The sequence below is a fragment of the Eumetopias jubatus genome, unplaced genomic scaffold (assembly GCF_037043125.1).
Source record: "Eumetopias jubatus isolate StellerSeaLion01/CBP00866 unplaced genomic scaffold, mEumJub1_p1.0 scaffold_14, whole genome shotgun sequence".
In the NCBI taxonomy this organism is placed as follows: domain Eukaryota; kingdom Metazoa; phylum Chordata; class Mammalia; order Carnivora; family Otariidae; genus Eumetopias; species Eumetopias jubatus.
The window spans coordinates 85,932,593-85,954,817 of NW_028274820.1; the positions used below are offsets into that span (position 1 = coordinate 85,932,593).

The window sequence follows — 22,225 nt, forward strand, 5'->3', positions numbered from 1 at the left end:
TGATAAATAAGCACCTGCTTATTCCATAGTGGGGCTGAATAACCAACATTCTTTGTGACTTTAATGTGCTTGTCTGGTCTTTTGGTGACAGGTTTCATGGACTCAGGCACTACGGACCATAGTTAAAAACTGTTATAAACAGCATGGGCGGGAGGACCTTTTGTATGCTTTCGAAGATCAGCAAACACAAACACAGGCCACAACCACACACAGTATAGCCCATCTTGTACCATCACAGACCGTAGTCCAGACCTTTAGTAACCCTGATGGCACTGTCTCACTTATCCAGGTGAGTAAACCTATGGTTCTCAGATTGTGGCTTCTGAGGTGGATCAGCGGGCACCTCACCTCAGACTGGAGAAAATTTTTGTCATGCAAACTCTTAATTAACTTTTTATAGCTTCCCGAAGTCTTTCTATCTGAAATTGATTTTTGAATAATACTTTAAATTGTTTGCAATTTGTTAAATACAGAGCTATCGGTAGCTTTTTCTTTGTTTTTTCCAAAACAAAGCACTGTTAAATTGGCTACTTTTGTACTGTTTCATTCTATCAAGGATCAGGAGCTATTCCTTCAGAATTAGCTCTTCTGAGGTAAAACATAACTTGTTGGTAGATGGGGAACCTCTAAAATTCCAATTGGGGTGAAAGTAGAAAGTTGGTTGACTGATACTAGTTTACTGATGGTGAAACGTGATAGCTTCTGATATTGATTTATTTGGTTGAAATAAAATTCTGAACCTCATGTAAGTATCTGAGATATGATTTTAGTAACACGTTTCACATTACAAAGCATATTAATCATTACCTTTGCTGAATTTGGGATTACATGAATCTTAACTTCTGAGTAAGGGAGAGGTAGAATGATCCATCCGCTGAGCTGACACCACTCTCCGTGTTTTTCTTTAGGTTGGTACAGGGGCAACGGTAGCCACATTGGCTGATGCTTCAGAATTGCCAACCACAGTCACTGTTGCCCAAGTGAATTATTCTGCAGTGGCTGATGGAGAGGTAAGAAAGAGGATTTGGTCTGTGTCTACTTAAAATACTTAAATGTGTAGGTGAGGGAGTAGGTAGAGTCCAGAATATAAAAAGACCGGGTAGCCGACACATCTGTAGCATTATTTTATTTAAGCCTTTTAAAACATCAGACCATGACAGTTTTGCAGAGTATCTTATGCTGTGTGTATTAATTGTAATCATTGAAATTATAATTTTACATTTGCAATATAGCATTTTGTATAATACACAATAAAAAGAGATTATCCATGTAATACTTTTATGCTGTGAATCCCAAAGATTTAATCATTGGGCTTTATGAAAAAAAACTGATTATTTAGACTGGAGCTACTGAAGAATTCTTTGGAGGGATAAAAATATTTGTGTATCAGTGGCCGTGATTTATTACATTTTAAATATGCCTTTGAAAAGACTTTATGAGAAAATCCTTCTCTACCAAAATCAAGGTAATTATGGGATGTTAACCTAATGGTAGCTAGCCTTAATTGAGCACTTGGTAAGCTAAGTGCTCAACCCTATTAAGAATAGGTTCTGTTATCTTCACTTTATAGATGAGAAAACTGAAACCTGTAGAGGTTAGGTGACTTGTCCAAAGTCACGGAGTAAGTGTTGAAGCTGAGTAATGCATTTAGAAAAATGTTGTCCAGGCTCTGAGCTCTGAGCCATTTGTGAAGTTCAGGAAAGGGTTCATTAAGGCACTGTGGGCTTTTCCCTTAAAGGTACCAGTATGGTGTAGCCCTGAAGCTTGAAAAACAGCTAACAAATGTCAAAGAGCAGTATTAGAAATAAAGCTAAAAGTATTATCTCATCCTTGTTCACAACCATGGGGCTTTCCACTCAGAACACCACAGAAGTCATTTTCATTTGCACAACTCAGGAAAGGGAGAGAAGTAAGAAAGATCTCATGGCTAGGGAGATGAAGAAAACACAGCCAGGCTCTGCAGTCGGCCAGCAGGAAGTGAGCCCATGTCATGCTGCACTGACGCGTTAGATGTGTGAAGTGGATTTACACGGGAACCCTGCTCGCAAGACGCTCCTCCTGTCTGGTGGGGGAGAGAAATGTCTACATAAATGAACTCTGTTCCATGCTGTAGAAGATGCTGCAAAGTGGTCTGTGCCTTCAGGAGAGAATGTTTCCAGCTAGGGAGTCTGGGAAGGTTTGGGGGCAGGAGCAGCATTTGGTTTTACAGTATAGGAAAGTAACAGTCGACAGGATATTTACTTTTATAAGTATATAAACATCATGGAAGAGTATGGATTAGCTGAGGGAAAAATCCATCTCCCCAAACACTAGAACTGGAGGACACTAGATGACACTAGAACTTGAAGTGTGAAAGAGAGAAAAGACAGTGGTGGGTACATTCACAAGATTTCTTACTCTCTGACTTAACCAAAGTTATCAACCATATCTCCCTACTGAATGTTTCCTGATACTATTTAAAGAAAGCAGCTCTGTTTCTTAAACATTTCTCTAGAGACTAATTCTTTGAAGCCCATTTTACTAAATAACTTCACATATATAGTGGTAATTAACATATTCAGAAGTTCACGGAAAAATAGGAAAAATTAAAAAAAAAAATCTCAGTGACTTATCTACGGCTTTGTCAGCACACCATTTTTAAGTCATCGATTGTAGGAATGGGTGAATGACAGAAATAGCCTGCTGGTAAATACCCAAATTCAGTCAGATTTAAAAAAAAATGTAACTCTTTGCACACTTCCAGTGAAATAAAAATGGTATGAAGAGAAGCAGCACAGGTTATCTCAGAAAGGGACAAAATGTCTTTAGATTTCGAAGTGTGATTTATTTGCCTTCTCATTTCTCCTAGATGTTGACATGGTTGTTAGCATCTCAGTTTTGAACCCTAAGAACTGGAATTACTCAAAATATCTCACTGCTTAGGGCAGATAAGACCACATCAAGTTAATGAAACATTATATCAGATGACTCAGTAAAAACATCCTACTGCCTTGTATTTCACATCTTTTCTTCCAAGGAACAGAAAGTACTGTACAAAAATAAATGATACCTATACTTTTAGAAGTTGTGAGGTCATTTTGTTATCCTCCTTAACCTTGCCAGTGAGACCTCTTGCCATTAGACTACACTGCCTTCAACATCCAGTTAGTTACATTTAGTTACATTTGTCTCTTCTGGTAATATATGGTCTCCCAAATCTGTTTGAATACTCTGTCCTGAGAATGCCCAATAATCTAAGTCCAGTTGACCCTTGAACAACGTGAGAGTTAGGGGCACAGACCCCCTATGCAGTCAAATTCACATATAACTTTTTGACTCCCCCAAAACTTAACTACTAATAGCCTAGTATTGATCAGAAGCCTTACTGATAACATAAACAGTCAACTAACACATATTCTATATGTTATACGTATTATATACTGTATTCTTATAATAAGGCAAGCTAAAGAAAGTATTATTTAAAAAATCATAAGGAAGAGAAAACATGTTTATAGTACTACACTGTATTTATTGAAAAAAAATCCCCTTATAAATGGACCCACACAGTTCAAGCCTGTGTTATTCAAGGGTTGACTGAAGTTACAAAGAAACAAAAAATCTCTAACCTTAGTCAGCTTAAAACTAATTAAGGACACTATAAGTTACATAGACATTTAGAAATGAACAAGGAAATAGGGGCGCCTGACTGGCTCAGTGGGAAGAGCATGTGACTATTGGTCTCAGTATTGTGAGTTTGGACCCCACGGTGGGTGAAGAGATTTCTTAAATGAATAAACAAACTTTAAAAAAAGACTTTTGGGGCACCTGACTGGCTCAATTGGAAGAGCATATGACTTTTGATCTCAGGGTCATGAGTTCAAACCCCATATTGGGCGTGGAACCTACTTTAAGAAAAAAGGAACAAGGAAAGAATTTGAAAATAATATGAAATAAACTATGTTGATTTCAAAATATTTATACAATTTCAATTTTGATGGCATACTTACAAATGCAAATGGGTTTGAGAATTTATTCTGTTGTGTTATAAGACCACCAGTTGGTAATGGTGATATTAATTGCATGTAAGTGTCAGAAAAGTCAAATTTGGAAAGAGAATGTTATGTGATCATAATGGTATATATGGTTCTGTTAGAAGAAGAAGAAGAAGAAACCAAAATACAAAGACATTGAAGACATGAATTTTAAGCTGAACCATCCCACATGTAACAGTAGAACAACTTATTCTAGATGGTTTTTAATGAATATCAGTTTACCTGAAATATCAGTAGGCTGAAGAACAAGTAGGAAAACATGAATAAAGGAATATGTTCTCCATCCTGCCATTCAGTAAACACTTTCTGAGCCCTGTGCCATTTACATAGATTTGATACATAGAGGAAAATAAAGACTGCTCTTGCTCTTAAGGAGCACACAGGTAGGTGGTAGAGAAAAACACATCAAAGCACAATGGCAATGAGGTAAGGATCTAGAGGAAGCAAGCCCAGGGTGCTATGGAACACAGAGGAGAGATCCTGAGCCTCGACCACAGGGGAATAGAGGGAGTTGTCTGGACTCAAAGTTCACCTGAGGTCAGACAAGAAGCAAAGGTGGGAGTTGTTGTGTTCCTATCGAAGGGAACAGCACATGCAGTGCATCGCACTGGGAGAGTGTGGAAGAGAGTGGTTCACTGTAGCTAGAGGGGTAAGAGTGACCACAGTTTGAAGGGCCTCATTGGAGTGGGTCTCTCAGAAAAGCATTGATGCTAACTGTACATCCTCTGAATATCTTTCCCTCCTAGGGCTTGGGGCCCTTTCTCTGGGACATGGTGACATCCGGCATAGATAACCACACAGTGGCTCCCAACAGATGGAAAGGGAGAGCAACAAGAGCTCAAGCAAATACAACTAAAGCACTGAGACTGAAGAATAGGAAATTCCAAAGAAATGTTAACACCCAAGTGATTTATTTATCACCTGCCATTATTCTGAATAGAAATCTCTTCGTCTGCTTCTTCTTCCTACTTCCTCTCTACCCTTTGCCACCATCCATTAATCTTTCATGCCATATAATTTAACTTCCTTAAAGTATACTGTATATGGCATCTTTCTAATACCATTTTTGCTACGAATACAGTTGTAACTAAATGTGTATACATTAAATTGCTGCCATTGGAGTCTGAGTATTGGGAGAGCCGCACTAGGCCAAGCTCTGCAGTGGGATGGGCAAAAATATAGAGGGGCAGATCTGGAAAGAGGAAGACTGTTTAATGGCAAAAGGTGACAGGGGCTGGTCAGCTTTGGCTGGTGTTTTGAGTGGAATCAGAGACCATCTGCAAATTGGCAGTGTCACTTGCCATTTTAAGTGGCATCATTTGCAGTGACACTCACTGGAGCAATGAAATCAAAGAGATATTAACTCTTGGGAAGCAAGAGTTTTGTGAGTTCCTGAGTGGGCAACTTTGCAGCTCTAAGGGGGAGGAAATGGGATGTCTCTGCCTCTTAGTGATGGGCTTTGAAGGCTTGCTGGCATAATCCACTGCCTATGAGAACTCAGGGCAAATACTAGGGTAGTTCAAAGGAATGTCCCATTTTCTGGGAGGCTTTTGACAAGCATTCTGAGAAGCACTGTCATCGTCTTAAGTATGGTAATAGAAAAGCAGGAGGCATTTTAAGTATCTACCTCTCCTAAGCTTGTGACACTTTCTTTGGGACACAGTTAATATGCAAGCACAAGCTCTCCACTCGCTGGGCCCAAGCAATGTGAATCAGAGCTCCAGTGAGCACAGCTGACATCCGGAGACCCAAACCCATAGAGATATTGTACCTGAGCGGACTGATTTATCACCTACCCTAATTTCGCTTAGAAATTGCTTTCACTGCCCCTGCCCTTTTTGTTTTTGAGGGGGAATAATTAATCAACTGCACTTATTGAGCAAAATGGACTAAAGTAGCTAGATACAGGTATCCAGGACTGAGAAATCTCTAAATGCAAAGCATTATACTAAAAGGAGTGGTTCTCAATCAGGGTATACCCTCTCCCCCCCCCCCCCCCAGGACATTTGGTAATATCTGGAGATGTTTTTGAATATCATGACTGGGGAGGGTGCTGTTATCATCTAGTGAGTGGGTAGAAGCCAGTGGTACTGCGAAACATCCTACAATGCACAGGACACCCCCCCCCCCCAAGCAAAGACTTGTCTGGCCTCAAATGTTAATTAATAATGCCAGTGCCGAGAAAACCCCTGTCCTTGATCTAACAAAACTAAATCCTAGTCTGTTCTCTCACCAGATAAAAGTTTTTTTGTATGTTTTATTTTGTTTCTTCATAATTCCTCTCCACTAAAAGGAAAGCCGTTTTTGCTACATTAAAAAAAAAATGTTTCCTGAATTCGGCAGTTTCCATCAAAAATTAAAATATATAATAAATTTAATAGACAGTCCCACCTCTAGGAATTTACTCCATAAGTAGACTCCCATAAAATATACAATGTGGTATGCAAAGATATTCATCACAGTACTGTTTGTAATAGCAAGAGACTAGAAACTTCTTAAATGCCCATTAAAAGATGGCTGGTTAAATAAATCATGGTGTGCTTACATACTACAATCCTGTGCAGCCATCATTATGAGTCATGAATGAATGAAGTAGTTTTATATGTTCCAAAATAGAATTACTTCAGAGATGTATTGTTGGTGAAACAAGCAAGGCACAAAAAGATAATGTAGAATAAGCTGCCATTTTTATTTTTTAAGAGGGAGTAGGAAGGGGGAAATAGGAGGGAGAGAGAGAGAGAGAGAGAGAGAGTGTGTGTGTGTGTGTGTGTGTGTGTGTGTAAATATGCTTGCATATAGAGAGAATGTCCCTGCAAAGACACATAAGAGATAGGTAACCGTAGCCACCTCTGGGCAAAAGGTCGGGAGTACCGGCATTGCATATCCTTTGGTATCATTTGAATTTTTTTAGAATTATATTTATGGTCTATTCAAAAATTCTAACTTTTGAATTTTATGGTTTATTCAAATTTTTTAATCTGAGCCGTATTAATACATTACCTATTCAAAAGAATTCATAAGAATAGGTAATACATTGATTGATACGGCTCCGATATTTCAAAAATTATTTAAAAGTATACATTGGAAAATCTTGCTTTCTGTCTCCTAGCCAACCTATATCCCACAACTCCCCTCCCCGCCACACACAAGGAAGAAAATATTTTCAGTGGTTTCTTTTGTGTCCTTCCAGAATTTCTTTGTGCAAATATAAGCAAATTCAAATATATATTCTAATACCCCCCCTTTTTATACACAAAAGATAGCATACTAAAAACCCTGTTCTGTACATTGTAGGTCATGTTAATTTAAAAATGTGTATGTATTTGGCTGAGCACGTAGCAATTTGTTATAATCCTTTTGTGACTTTGATTCTTTACTCTCCTGTCCTTTCTGCCTCAGGTGGAACAAAACTGGGCCACGTTACAGGGAGGTGAGATGACCATCCAGACGACACAAGCGTCAGAGGCCACCCAGGCAGTGGCCTCATTGGCGGAGGCCGCGGTGGCAGCTTCTCAGGAGATGCAACAGGGAGCTACAGTCACCATGGCACTCAACAGGTGGAGGCAGGGCTGGGGGAATACACGAGGACGGTGAATCTGTCCCTACCTACGGGTCGAAAAGAGAAATGTGGTACCTCTGTCACAACTGGCGGTTGGAGCTTAACATTAACACTCTTGGCCCCTAGGGTATTGTAGTTTGGCTTCTAATCGGCCTCCGCTCACCCCGTTACTGCCCCACCTCACCCCACAGCAACCAGTCCAGCCTTCTGACTTCCAGCTCAAGCCTGCTGATAGAGGGACATCAATCCGTTTTGCTCTATCCTACCTTGTGCCCTTTATCAGACCAAAAGCAGCAGGGTTTGAGTACCTTTGGGTTTTTAAAGGGACCAAAGGATATAATAAAGCAAGCAGCTTCAGGACTGATTTTCCATTTACCCTACAGAACAAATTGCTTTAGTCATACTTTCATTCCTACAAAAGAAACTTTTTGTTAGAGGCATTAATCGATGTTTGGACTGGTTGAGAGCTGATTTTACTGACTTTTCAGGACATTTGTTTCCCTTGCTTATCAGTAACTTTGAAATGAGTTTTATTTAGATTATTAGGAAAAATAACTTAAATATTTTTCTTCAGGTATGTTTAGGAAAGGTGCTACAGAATAGGATACTCCAGTGAGAGTTTCCAAAACGATATTGTTCCCTGCTTGCTTCCTTCTGTTGCTTGTTGACAGAAGAGATCATCCCTATATCATTCTTTTTCTCTTCATTGCTGACATAATTTTCTTTTCAGTGGACCCAAGCATTTTACCTAGTAGTTAATTGTGTGGGTCTTGAAGCTAGACCATCTGGGTTTACATTGCAGCTCTGTCACCTACTAGCTGTTTGACCTTGGATCATTTACTTGAACTCAGTGCCCAGGCTTTCCTCTTCTGTGAAATGGGTGTAATAACAATAGCTCCCTTGTAGGGGTGTTATGAGGACTGAGAAAGCCACTGCACGCAAGATCCTTAGATCAGTGCCTGGCATATGGTAAGGCTACTGTCCCCATTATGTACCGCAGCTGTGAGCCTCACAGTTAGCCACTGAATTCCTATGACCTGCCTGCACTCTACTGGGGAAGGTTGTAAAATAAGGAGTGCTCTAAGATACAATGTCTGCCCAAAGAGAAGTCCTACTGTTATCTTTGGGGGAATTGATTTAAGTAAAACACTTTGTAAACACTAGTACTCAGCATAATTCACTATTGAATTGTGTAGTACAGACCATGAACATTGTAGAAATTCAGAGGAAGGGGATAACCTCCTCCAAAATATATATAAAAAAAAAAAACAGCCAAAGTTTAGATTGGTTGTGATAGGTAACTAGAAAGTCTTGATAGGCTTATGTACGAATGATTTCCATGTGGCTGTATAGTATGGGGACTGAGAAGGTTCTGAGGTCACGTAGATTCAGGTTTGAATTCTAGCTCTGCCACTTACTAGCCATTTGATCTTGGTTTCCTCATCATAAGGATAATTTTCATCATATAGAATTTAAAAAGATTCACTGAGATGATATATATAAAACTCTCATCAAAGTGTCCAACCCATAGTTAGCACTTCAAGAATTAGAGTTGTCAGGGCACCTGGGTGGTTCAGTCGGTGTCCGACTCTTGATTTACACTCGGGTCATGAGCTCAGGGTTGTGGGATTGAGCTCCGCACTGGGCATGGAGCCCGCTTAATATTCTCTCTCTCTCTCTCCCCCACCCGTCTAAAAAAAAAAGAAAAGAATTAGAGTTATCATTGAAATTGCATTTTAAATTTTGTCTGTTCAGAATTACTTACGATGAGAAGAGATTAGAAATAGAAGGCCAGTTAGGAAGAGGCAGGCCAAATGTGCCTTGTTAAAGCCTTGGAAACTAAAGTAGTGAGAGTGGAGATAAAGTGACTGGGTTTGAAGGGAGTGTGGCCAGAGTGTGGTTGATTAGGTATGCAACACACACACCTCCCAGGGGTACTCAGTGAGTCCCCAAGTGACCTGGGATTGAAACTTTTTTCTTAGCCCATTGAACCATGTGGCTTTTCAGTAACATGAAAGTCTTATTTGACCCCTTGCACTTTGGCCCAACCCCACTCCTTCCTTTGAGAGAGGATGCACGGATAAACTTCCTAAAAGTCATGGCCAGAGTGAAAACCTCCCTCTTGGTCTGGTAACCCCTCACTGTGGCATGGAGCCTAACGGGGCCAGCATTAAAGACCATCAAAACTTGATTTCATTGAGCCAACACCTTGGATATTCCAATGAAGTGTGAGTGTCCTGGGAACCCTATACATAGTGGAACATATGAGGCACCTTCTGGCTCCCTTTAGTGTAAGGACCAGGGCTTATTTCTAAAGGCAAGGAGAGTAATGGTTTCCCCTGAGGGCTTGTTAACAAGCTCAGATGCGGCTGAGGTGGCTATAGTGTTTACTCCAAAGGAAGGAGAATGCAGCTCACTATGGCATGGAGGAGGAGTAGAGATGTTGAAATCTCTTTGCAATCAGAGAGTTCAGCGCCTTGATGAGTGTTGGGGGATGGTGTGTTGCTCTGCTAGATGTGAAGAAACCAAGCCCGGCAGCCAAGACTAGACTATAGCCGGGCTACTAGGGGCTTTCTGATTCCAAGCGAGGTCACCCACTGTCTAATGCCAGGAGGTTTGGACGTAAGACGCAGACCCCTGGTGTTTGCTTCTTTGTGGAATTAGACAATACTCCCAGCCTCTCTCTGCAGGTTGTGTTGCTGGAAGTCATCTTAGTGAAAACTACACTGAGAAATCTGGTCTTTGTTCCCATGGTAACAAAGCGATTTCATAGAGCTGCTTCCATCTAGCCTGTTTCAGGTGCAGATGGAACAAGCATGGTTCTTTAATAATCACCTGCCCCACTGCTGCGCTGTAAACAGCAGATGTGGGTGCAGAGTGAGGAGTGAAAGGCAAGCTGCATGATATGGCAGGTGGGGAATAAGAAGGCAGAGGGGCTCCTTCATCTGCTGGAGGGGAAAGGGGGGGTCATTTAGGACAGATGCAGGACAGACCTGTTTTTCAACCACACTATTAAAAGAGTTTTGTGTAGCAAGTCAGAACAAGGGCCCTGGACTCAAACAGCCTTCAGCCCACCCTGGCATTATAAATAACCCAAAGAGGGTAAGGAGAAATTGTCATTAAGAATCTGGAAACAGGGACACCTGGGTGGCTCAGTCGTTAAGCGTCTGCCTTCGGCTCAGGTCATGATCCCAGGGTCCTGGGATCGAGCCCCACATCGGGCTCCCTACTCAGTGGGGAGCCTGCTTCTCCCTCTCCCACTCCCTCTGCTTGTGCTCTCTCTCTGTCAAATAAATAAATAAAATCTTTAAAAAAAAAAGAATCTGGAAACAGTTAATTTTAATTATTTTCAAAATACATAATAAATCAGCACTTTTAGGAAGGAGATGGGGAGAGAATCAAAAGGAACAAATGATGTGCGGAACATTACAGCTCAAAAAACCAAAAGTACTCAGCTGAACAACCAGAGGGAAAGGAAGTGAAATCATCATTTGCTTCTTGCGATACAAAAATTAATTTGAAGTTTCAGTTTGTTAGTTAAGCCATCCTAGATTATATTCCCTCTTAAGTCAGTTTAAGTCACTACAGCCCTGGGGTGCCTGGCTGGCTCAGTCAGGAGAGCACACGACTCTTAATTTCAGGCTCCCCACACTGGGCATGGAGCCTACTTAAAAAAAAAATTGTCTTAAAGTCAGCACAGCCCTTGCATATACACATGCATGGTAAGTATTTATAGCCTGAGTCTACATTTGCCCGAGTAGGAATTCACACTGTGTTGTCGACACCGAGACAATTTTTACTTGTGTGTCTACTGTCTGTCGTGCTGCGACTCAGCAGTATGCGGAAGCAGTGGCTTGCTTTGAGTCCGCTTCTCAAGGAACTCAGAGTTGCTCTTCTTTTGCTGTGAAGACACTTGGCATAAAAAAGAAGTGAATCCTATTTTTAAAGAAAAATTTACTGGTTTTTTTTTTAATGAAAGTACTACTGACTTAGAATTAGAGATATTAAAATAAAATATGGCTGCAATGTACGGACTGGTACTTATTTGTCTAGTAAAATGGGATAGATGGCCTAGGCTAGAAGCCCTCTCTGGAGATGGAGGGCAGCTGCTGCCTGCTCCTGGCTATGAAGGCTGGGCACTTGCAGATGAGAAGCTGATGAAAACTTTGCATTGGTAACTCTGGTTTAGAAACTTACTTTTGTCAAAAACTTGTGAACAGTAGCTTCACCTTGTAAGTAAAGGGCATCTTTTCCTCGCAGTCTAGTTTGCTCACTCCCATGAGGTCTAGTGTCAGTGGTTAGGGTAGATTTGGAAATGAAGGCCTGTTGGCCGCCGGGGTGGCCACGTCATGCCCCACGGGGAAGATCCCTCCACCACTGCTATGCCTCTGGCCCCTGAGCACGGATGAGATAACCAACCTCCCCAGCCTGTGAGCTCGGCATCCTCCTCACACCTCTGGTCCCGGATTGCACTGGCTTGGGCTGGTTCACATCCTTTCCTCTGCCAAACATATTTTAGAAAGGTGTTAAAGAAAATGACTTCAAACATGTAGAGCTTCAGATGTAATAAAATAGGTGTGGCTGGGAACGGGTGCGCTTCCACATCCGCGTAGCTGTCCTCCCTCCATCGCCCGTAAAACTCCACACTGCAAGCCCGTGTCCAGGGTCTCCGAGACTGGCAGGACATCCCCTTTGATGGTCACAGAAATACGAGTATACAAATTGTGACCAAAACTATGGGGAATGGAGCAGTCACTGAGGTAACCTGTAAACAGAGATCGTATTTCCATAGAAACAATTCTCATTGACAGCTTCCTTCTTCAAAATACCACACTGCTGCAGCTTTTCTCAAAGAATAGACTTTTCAGCTCTCTGCGATGTCTCAGGACAGAGAGTGTGAGATATTTTTGTCATGAATCAGTGACAGCTGGATACTGTAAAATTTTCTAAGAAACATCAGTTTCTTAAAAAAATATATTAAAGATCTAGACACAAAATCATTAATTTTATGATCTCTTTTTTTTATTATTTTTAAAAGATTTTATTTATTTATTTGATACAGAGAGAGAGAGACAGCTAGAGAGGGAACGCAAGCAGAGGGAGCGGGAGAGGGAGAAGCAGGCTCCTGGCTGAGCAGGGAGCCCAATGGGGGGGCTCGATCCCAGGACCCTTGGGATCATGACCTGAGCCGAAGGCAAATGCTTAACGACTGAGTCACCCAGGCACCCCATAATTTTATGATCTCTAATAAAGATTTTTGAAGGACTTTAAAATTAAACTCTACCATGTAAAGTGTAAAGAATAGCCTTTAGTAGTAATTGCAGATCAAAGGTCCCTTTCAGTTCTAAATCAATGTCACAGATACTGTGCAATGACTGACTGTGGGCATCGGATCACGAAGAAGTGTGTCTCAGCATGGAGGGTGATCTTAGCTCTCACATGGCCTGCACATGCACCCTAGGACTGTTGAGCTTTTTGCTCAGCCTCAGTTACACCCCCAAATGTTTATGAAGGAAGCAAACAAATTTGAAACACGTAATTATGACCTTGAACTAACTCAAAGGAAGCCAGGAACTTGAAAGTTGCCACAGATGAGTGACTAGGGAAAAAAAGAGGGGTGTCTGTCAGCAATTTTGCATTTATTATTTTGAATAAGTGTCAGAGAGTATTTACATGGGGAAATACAATGTTAGGTGAAAAAAAGTAGGCTATAAAACTGCAGTATGATCCTGATTATTAGCTGTTGTATTTAAGATTAGAGGGAAATAACTTCTCTCTGTATATTTTTAAAGTTTCTTTTATATTTAATGAAACTTTAACAAGTATGCTATGTGTATTTTATTATCAGAAAAAATAACTTTTGAACAGAGACCTAAAAATTAAAAAACAAATCAAATTAGTAAGAAAGGGAGAATTTTCAATTTAAGGGGACTTTTCTATCCATTGGGTTTCTTTTACTGCTTCCTAGAATCCCTACATTCCCCCAGGGAAGTGATTATGTCAGTTGCTTTACTTGTCTGCTGACTTTCACAAGTGAAAGTGACACTGTTGAGTGTGGTGCATGTTGCTTTGCCCACAGTAAGGACATGTCTACCCTAACCAGTCCAGGGCCCTCGTCCCCCAATCCCACCTACAGCTCGTGACTACGAGGTGTGCCTGCCAGAGTTAGGGCCTGCAGCTTCAGAGCAAAGCTGAATCAACTGGCTTCTTCGGTGTCAAACCCAGGACTTTGCCCATCTCTGCAGAACTGGATGACACCACCTCCTCTACTCCATGCCCGCATTTGATACTCCTTCAGTAACTGTGCAAAGCGGGAGCTGATACTTTCCCAGGAGAGGTGCTGAATTTCTGCTTCTTTCACATTTTAACATCTCGGAAATTTGGATACTACAATACTACAGTTATCAGGCATATTTTCTTTCTTGCTGGCACATAAAATAATGGAGCATTTTCTAGTTTGTAACATCCTAGAATCAATAAAAATGGGTATTTGTGCATTTGGGAAAAGCGTATCAAGAAAAAGAGAAAAATAGGATACAAATTGCTAGAATGGTGCTCACTATAAACAGATGGTTAATATCTTTCTATTTTACAAAGTGTTTGCAGTGAAGGGAGATTTCTTGTTTCATTGTGTTTCTGGAAGCTAGGAGTTTGGGCTGATGTGATCATTTAAAATTTCAAGCCTTAATTTAGCACTGCCCACATGTACCCTGAGGCAAAGAGAAGAGCTAGACTTTGCAGGATATTAGGGTCTTAGCCATTACTTTGTATTGGAAGTCATGGATATGAACTACATTGTTATTATTTAATATTAATTAAATAGCGAGTCCAGGTTGTTAACTTCTCGTATCATCCATCCTCTGCCGCCAAAGGGCAGTTTTAGATAATCTGCCTAATGTTACCATAAAGAGAAGAGAGAACAAGAAAGCCTTGTGATTGCCAACCAGAAAGACTTTTGCATTGTCAATGTGGATCAGAGCTCCCACTCTGGCTGGCAGGCACTCAACCAATATTGATAAAGAGATTGGTAATGAGTGCCTTCTGTCCTCAAACACCCATTTCTTTTCTTTTTTTTTTTTAAGATTTTATTTATTTATTTGACAGAGAGAGACACAGCAAGAGAGGGAACACAAGCAGGGGGGAGTGGGAGAGGGAGAAGCAGGCTTCCCGCCAAGCAGGGAACCCAATGCGGGGCTCGATCCCAGGACCCTGGGATCATGACTTGAGCCAAAGGCAGATGCTTAACGACTGAGCCACCCAGGCGCCCCCTCAAACACCCGTTTCTTAGACTTAAAGAAAATGTCACATTAGCTTTATAAATCTGTAGGACTTGGGGCACCAGGGTGGCTCAGTCGTTAGGCATCTGCCATTGGCTCAGGTCGTGATCCCAGGGTCCTGGGATCGAGCCCCGCATTGGGTTCCCTGCTTGGCGGGAAGCCTGCTTCTCCCTCTCCCACTCCCCCCTGCTTGTGTTCTCTCTCTCGCTGTGTCTCTCTCTGTCAAATAAATAAATAAAATCTTTAAAAAGAATAAAAATAAACAAATCTGTAAGACTTGGGGGTTCTCTAGCTATTTACTGTTATCATTTAAAAATTCCTCTGGGTCTGTCCAGCAGTACTGGACTCCTGCATTCACTGGTAGGCTCATAGCCATGGAGTCAGTAGAGAGATCCAAGGAAGGGTTGGGAGGATGGGTTGTCTTGCTGCAGTGCTGTACCTTTATTCAACTTAGACAGCCCCCTCTCTGCTGTTCCTGTGCCCACAGTGAAGCCGCCGCCCATGCTGTCGCCACACTGGCCGAGGCCACCTTGCAAGGAGGGGGACAGATCGTACTGTCTGGGGAAACCGCAGCAGCTGTCGGAGCACTTACTGGAGTCCAAGATGCTAATGGTAAGAGAGCATAAATATTTTATTGAATATCTTCCCTGTTTCCACTTAAACCTTCATGACATGACTGACAGCAGACCCTTCAGAAAGAGGTTGAGCTTTGATTTGAGTTTTTCTTTATTGATAGGCAGTTGATGCCGAGTGAAATTCTAGGAGCCTCTCTGATTCCTTTCACTAGTAGGAGACTTGGGGTTTTCAGCGGCGGGGCGGGGGCGGGGGGAATGCCATGATAATGGCTATCTAACTGAATTGCTTATTTGAAAAGTATTTTGCTGTGATAGGACTGAGAGGTACTTTAAAATTTGCTATGGGGCACATTTTGTTCTTTACTCTCCCATGGGGCAGATCAGTGTCCTTTGCTGTAGCAGAGACCCTCCCATGGGCAGGTGCTTTGTAAGTTAGAACATGCTGTCTTAAGAAAGGCACCAGCATCTCACACGGGGTCAGTCAGCGGGCTGTGACGAAGGCGCTTTTCTGGTTGGTGCCATGAGTCTGCCTCCTGTTAAATGTGGCCTCACCAGGGACCTCTGGATTTAGCCAATAACACGCCACCACCCTGCCCTTCTTTCCCATCTCTTTGACTTCCTGGATATTGGTGATTTCTTGAATAAACAAAAGGGATAAAGTTCATAGAAATATGGTGGCAAAAATTTACAACTCCAGCCCAGCTCTTTGGATCCACGTCAGCAGGCTCTGGAAGTCAGTTACCAAGACTTGGGCTGCCTGGGGAAGTGCCTCAAAAGTCTGGGTCAAAGAGAAGGACCAGACCCATTCTGTGACACTCTGTGATTGTTTATTAAACTTATATATATATATATGTAATTAGGTTAAGTAGGACAAGTTAAGTACTCCATGGTTTTTGGAGATTTCTTTTTAGTCTTGAAAAGAGGATAAATAATAACATAGTCTTATTTAGACAGAAAGTTCCTTAATGACATCAGTGGCTGAGAGAAAAGTTCCTGGCACTTTTTAAAGGATAGATCTGTTGTTATAAGTGAACAAAGGTACCTGGAAAAGTCTTTGAAGAAAGACCCAAAGCTGTGTCCTCCTTTGGAAGTGAGAAGAGGAAAGTACTTGTGTCTGTCACCCAGAGAATAACACAGGAAATGTGAAGAGCCCCTGAGAATCATTTTCTTAAAAAACAAACAAACAACAAAATCAAATACTACAACTAGAGCCTGCCTTTTCTGTAGGGTTAGGGGCTTCCATGAACTAACCCTAACAGAGTTAGACTTGATCTTAGCCAGAACACTGCAGGTTAAAGGGCACCTTACAGCCATGTGTGTTCGGGATGAAATGGACCATAGGTAGATTTAAGGAAAACCTCCCCCTTTAGCTAGAATCCTACCCCTACTTTCTTACTTTATGCTACTCCTCTTCTGAGTCCTAATCTACCTTGAACAGAGAGGATATCTGGCTCTGCGACATTCTTCTGAAGTGCAGATTGCTGTTACTCCCTGTGGAATGCTCCAGATACTCCTCTGCCTGGGTTTGATAGGAGACTAGGAGACTGTTATCCCTTCTAATGGTCTTGACATGTCGTGGCTAGGAGAATAGACAGCTTTAGAGTTCTGGCTCCTCCTCAGCCTCACCTTCTCAGATGAATTTATAGGTAAGTATAAGGACCCTGGGGGTCTCTGGCCAAGTGGACCCATTCAGCCATACAGTAAAGCTGAACCACACCTACTACTGTTGATTCCTGGAAGCTGCCTCTTTTCAGTTGCCTTGGGGTGTGTGAATCAGTTGTGTTGATTTCATGTAGTTGATTGTGTTGGCAGTAAGGGAAAATTCTGGTCTACATCCTAAAAGCCAGTGGTTCCCAAAGAAGGCCGTCCCCAGTGTGTGACTGCCAACATGTGCCGAACTAAGACGTGGGAGTTGGAGTTAGCACTTTCTCAGCGCAGCGTTTCTGATTCACACCAGGCGGTTGAGTTGTGCCTTACACCAGCAATTTCAGGGGAAGGCCAATCATTTCATCTCTCCCTTGGGAATCCAGAGAGTGAATCTAATATTGGATATGATCCAAATAATTCTGATGCTCCTTCTGTCTTCTCACATTTTACCCAGAGTGCTATAGAGTTTACTGTGGGGCTGGAACCAGATCTCTCCCATGTACATAGCTGATTTGGTATCTGGATAGACTTTTAGGGAATTCTCTTTTCATCATTCTTTCAGATTGTTTCCTGTTGCCAAAGTTTGTCACTTCTGTGATGATAACCTTATGGTGTCTGCCAGTAGACCAAGTTGATTATCAGGAAGAGTATTATCAGGAAGAACCAGATGGTAGAGGAACAAGGTGCTATTTGGAAAACGCCACTACTGGGGAAAAAGAAATGCTCCCCAGATTCCAGAGCATGGTTTAAATAAAAATCCTACTAGCAGACAACTCTTCTGAGAGCAATCTGGATATTGTTTAGGCCTGAAGCAGAGGGAGTTTCTGCGTCTTCTGGGATGGAGAACCATCGTGTGTGTTGCTTGATAGAGTACGGTAATGGGAGAGAGATGTCTGGGCAGCAAGGATATGAAGCAGTGTCCTGTAGGACAGTGGTTTTCAAGTGAAAGATAATAACCCATGCATACACGCCAGAAGTTTAATTTCTGGGTCACCAAGGCAGATTGGACGGAGACCTTGCGCCTTGAAGATGTCTCCTTTTGTCTGGACTCTAACCCACCCCAACACTAAGGGGACTACTCAAGCACTGGTATTACTTTATCTCATGTATGCTCTCCCTTTTTTGATAGCACTGAATAGGTCTTTGGTCTCTTAGGATGGAATTTCATGGTTTGGTTCAATTCAAAGTTTTCACAGGTTCCTTTCTTTTTATTGACGTGCAGGGAGAATTGCCTAAGACTAGGGAAGGCCTCTCCATGAGTGCCTTCCTTTACATCTTTTCTCGTCTGCTCCTTTCTTTTCTTTTCTTTCTCTCACAGTCGCTCCTTGCCTCCCCACCCCCCAACACCTTAATATAAAAGGTTGTGTAGTCTGTGAGGCAGGCCCACACAGGGGTTGAAGGGCTCTGTGACCCATAGTCACCTCTCACCTGACCTCGCCACCCATGGTCAGCCATCATCGGGCAACCAGATCTACACATCTTTTTTCTTCCTTTCTATTTCAGCAAAAATAATTAAAAATAGGAACTATATTGACCCTCGGCCACCTCTTCCAAGGTGCTGTTATGTCTGAGATCTTATTGCATATTCATGCAGCTGTCTTTTATTCCTAAAAGCTAGATGGGGGGGTGGGGAGGGACTAAACAGATAGTTCATAGTTAATCAATAAAGATAATGGGAATCATCTGCTTCAACTGTTGTCCCATTAAGCCTCTTACCAGAGCTGCTAAGAAAGTATCCTATTTTAAAGATATAACCCCTTTAATTGTGTATGTTGCAAATAGGGTTTTTTTTTTCAGTTTATTTTTATTTTACTTCTGTTACTTTCATTTTTATTTCCATAATTATTTGTCTTTGGCCTTTACATTTACATAGGCCCCAAATCAGATAAATATATAACAGTTCTTCTGTGGTCTCATTTTTTATTTTAAATACTGTAAAATAGGGACGCCTGGGTGGCTCAATCAGTTAAGCGTCTGCCTTCAGCTCAGGTCATGACCCCAGGGTCCTGGGATTAAGTCCTGCATCGGGCTCCTTGCTCAGCGGGGAACCTGCTTCTCCCTCTGCCTGCCACTCTCCCTGCTTGTGCTCTTTCTCTCCCTCTCTGACAAATAAATAAATAAAATCTTAAAAAAAAAAGTTTAAAAAAAATAAATACTGTAAAATATCTGGAATTTATTTTGGAATATGACATTAGGTAGGAATCTGAATTGATTTTTTTTCCCTACATAATCTATTCTAGTACCATTTATTCCATAAAAAGGTTGAAATCCATCCTTTCTAAACTAATTTAGAAAAATATGTCATTTTTATCATATGCAGAATTCTTTTTCATTTTTTAGTTTATTTTAATTCCAGTATAGTTAACATACAGTGTTCTGTTAGTCTCAGGTGTACAATACAGTGATCCAACAGTTCTGTGCATTACTCAGTGCCCATCATGATGATCCCCTTCACCTGTTTCACCACCCCCCCCACCCCACCTCTGGTAACCATCAGTTTGCTCTCCATAGTTAAGAGTCTGTTTCTTGATTTGTCTCTCCTTTCCCCCAACTCCCGCTATATTTTTTTATTTTATTAGTTTTTTCTTTATGCTCCACACCTAACGTGGGGCTCAAACTCACAACCCTGAAATCAGGAGTCACAAACTCTACCAACTGAGCCAGCCAGGCATCTTGCTTGTATGTTCCTTTATTCATTTCTTTTGTTTCTTAAATTTACATATGAGTGAAATCACACGGTATTATTTATCTTTCTGACTTATTTCACTTAGCATTATACTCTCTAGCTCTATCCATGTTGTTGCAAATGACAAGATTTCATTCTTTTTTATGGCTGAATAATACTCCATTGTGTATTATCCATTCATCTACGGATGGACACTTGGGCAGCTTCCATAATTTGGCTATTGTAAATAATGCTGCTATAAACATCGGGGTGCATGTATCCCTTTGAATTAGTATTTTTGTATTTTTTGGGTAGATAACCAGTAGTGCAATTACTGGATCATGGGGTAGTCCTATTTTTAACTTTTTGAGGAATCTCCATACTGTTTTCCACAGTGGCTGCACCAGTTTGCATTCCCACAGTGTAAGAGGGTTCCTTTTTCTCCATGTCCTCGCCAACACTTGTTGTTTATTGTGTTTTTGATTTTAGCCATTCTGACCAGTGTAAGGTGATATCTCATTGTAGTTTTGATTTGCATTTCCCTGGTGATGAGTGATGTTGAGCATCTTTTCCTATGTCTGTTAGCCATCTGGATATCTTCGGAGAAATGTTGGTTCATGTCTTCCGCCCATTTTTTAACTAGATTATTTGTTTTTAGGGTGTTCAGTTTTATAAGTTTTTTATATATTTTGGATACTAACCCTTTATCAGATATGTCATTTGCAAATATTTTCTCCCATTCAGTAGGTTGTCTTTTAGTTTGTTGATTGCTTCCTTCCCTGTGCAGAAACTTTTTTATTTTGATGTAGCCCCAAGAGTTTATTTTTGCTTTTATTTCCCTTATCTCAGGAGACATATCTGAAAAAATCTTGCTACGGCTGATGCCAGGGAAATTACTGCCTGTACTCTCTTCTAGGATTTTTATGGGTTTCGGGTCTCACATGTAGGTCTTTAATTCATTTTGAGTTTATTTTTGTGTTTGGTGTAAGAAAGTGGTCCTGTTTCTTTTTCTTTTTCTTTCTTTTTTTTTTTTTTTTTTGGCATGTAGCTGTAGAGTTTTCCCAACACCATTTGTTGAAGAGACTGTTTTGCCCATTGTATAGTCTTGCTCTTGTTGAAAATTAATTGACTATATAATCATGGGTTTGTTTCTGGGCTTTCTGTCCTGTTCCACTGAACTTTGTGTCTATTTTTGTGCCAGTACCATATTGTTTTGATTACTATAGCTTTGTAGTATAACTTGAAATCTGGAATTGGGTTACCTCCAGCTTTGTTTTTCTCTTTCAAGATTGTTTTGGCTATTTGGGGTCTTTTGTGGTTCCGTACAAATTTTAGGATTATTTGTTCTAGTTCTGTGAAAAATGTTTTCAGTATTTTTATGCAGAATTCTTAAATAGGCTGTGTAGGGTCTTTTGTGTGGATCATCTATTTGTTTTTTCTTTATACTGTAATATTTTATTATTATGGTGTTACTATTAGCAGTTAGTGAAAGGCCTGTCTCCAAATTTGGAAAAAATTCAATCAAAATTCCAAAAAGATTTGTGGGGGGAGTGACCTTTACAGAAATTTTAAAGTTTATCCAGAAGAATTAAGCCTTTTTTTATCCTTAATTTTACTTCCAGTGTAATTAACATAGTGTTAAAGTCTTATTTTAATTTAACTAATTTAAGTGTTCTCCTCTCCTTCTGCCTCATCTTTCCCTAGGGCAGGGGAAGTGGGGAGTATTCATTATCACAGAGATGGACCAGGAGTGGGAAGCAAGTGCTCTTAATACTGCCCCAGTGAATTGAATGAGACACTAATTGTTGCTGGAGGAGACACTGTCCCTGTAGTTAGACCAAACCAGGTGCGTTTTTCTAGATTAAGAAATCGTGGCTGTCCATTCTGTTTATGCAGAATTCTGTGGAGGCTCAGTTCTTACACTTTGAAATTTTAATTTCCCTTTTTTCCCCAACTTCTTCAATTTCATTTTTTGTACTAAAATGAGGGTGGGGCACACTCCCCTGATGGAGTACTCCAAGCTAGGAATCTGCATTCTTTCCCACTATTGACCTTGCATTCTGTCTCTCAATTCCATTGTCTTATCAATTTTATTTATTTAATAAACATTTATATAATGCTTGCTATGTGCAAGCCCTCTGCTAAGTGTTGTACGTGCATGAACTTATTTAAATAACTCAGAATAATCCTATGAGGTAAACACCATTATGCCCATTTAACGTATGGGGAAAGTGAGACCCAGAAAGTTTCAGTAACTTGGCCAGGTTCACACAGAGTGTGGCGGAAGTGGAATTTGGATTCAGGCAGTTTGCCTCCACCTCACTCAGCTGTGCTGCCTCCCTTCAACGTGACCCCACAAATACAGAGTGATGACTGTCTCCCAGTGTTGAACAAGTAAGTTCAGGAATGTCAGGCGTTTCTCCCCATCCCTGCTAGAAGCCGCTTGCCTTTGTCTAGCTTAGCCGCAGTGC

General features: G+C 41.1%; 1 protein-coding gene across 5 annotated transcripts in view; it reads left to right on the forward strand.

The window, feature by feature from the left end:
• NRF1 (nuclear respiratory factor 1) overlaps window positions 1–22,225 on the forward strand; it is a 147,521-nt gene that overhangs the window by 99,601 nt on the left and 25,695 nt on the right. For 2 of the 5 annotated variants that reach the window (XM_028104992.1, XM_028104993.1), the window contains exons 7-11: window positions 92–289; window positions 909–1,010; window positions 4,778–4,936; window positions 7,431–7,588; window positions 15,355–15,479. In XM_028104992.1, coding sequence (XP_027960793.1) covers window positions 92–289; window positions 909–1,010; window positions 4,778–4,936; window positions 7,431–7,588; window positions 15,355–15,479 — 742 coding nt within the window. Of the gene's footprint in view, window positions 1–91; window positions 290–908; window positions 1,011–4,777; window positions 4,937–7,430; window positions 7,589–15,354; window positions 15,480–21,458; window positions 21,819–22,225 lie in introns of those variants that run through there. The other 3 variants (XM_028104996.2, XM_028104994.1, XM_028104997.1) reach the window with 3 other exon arrangements.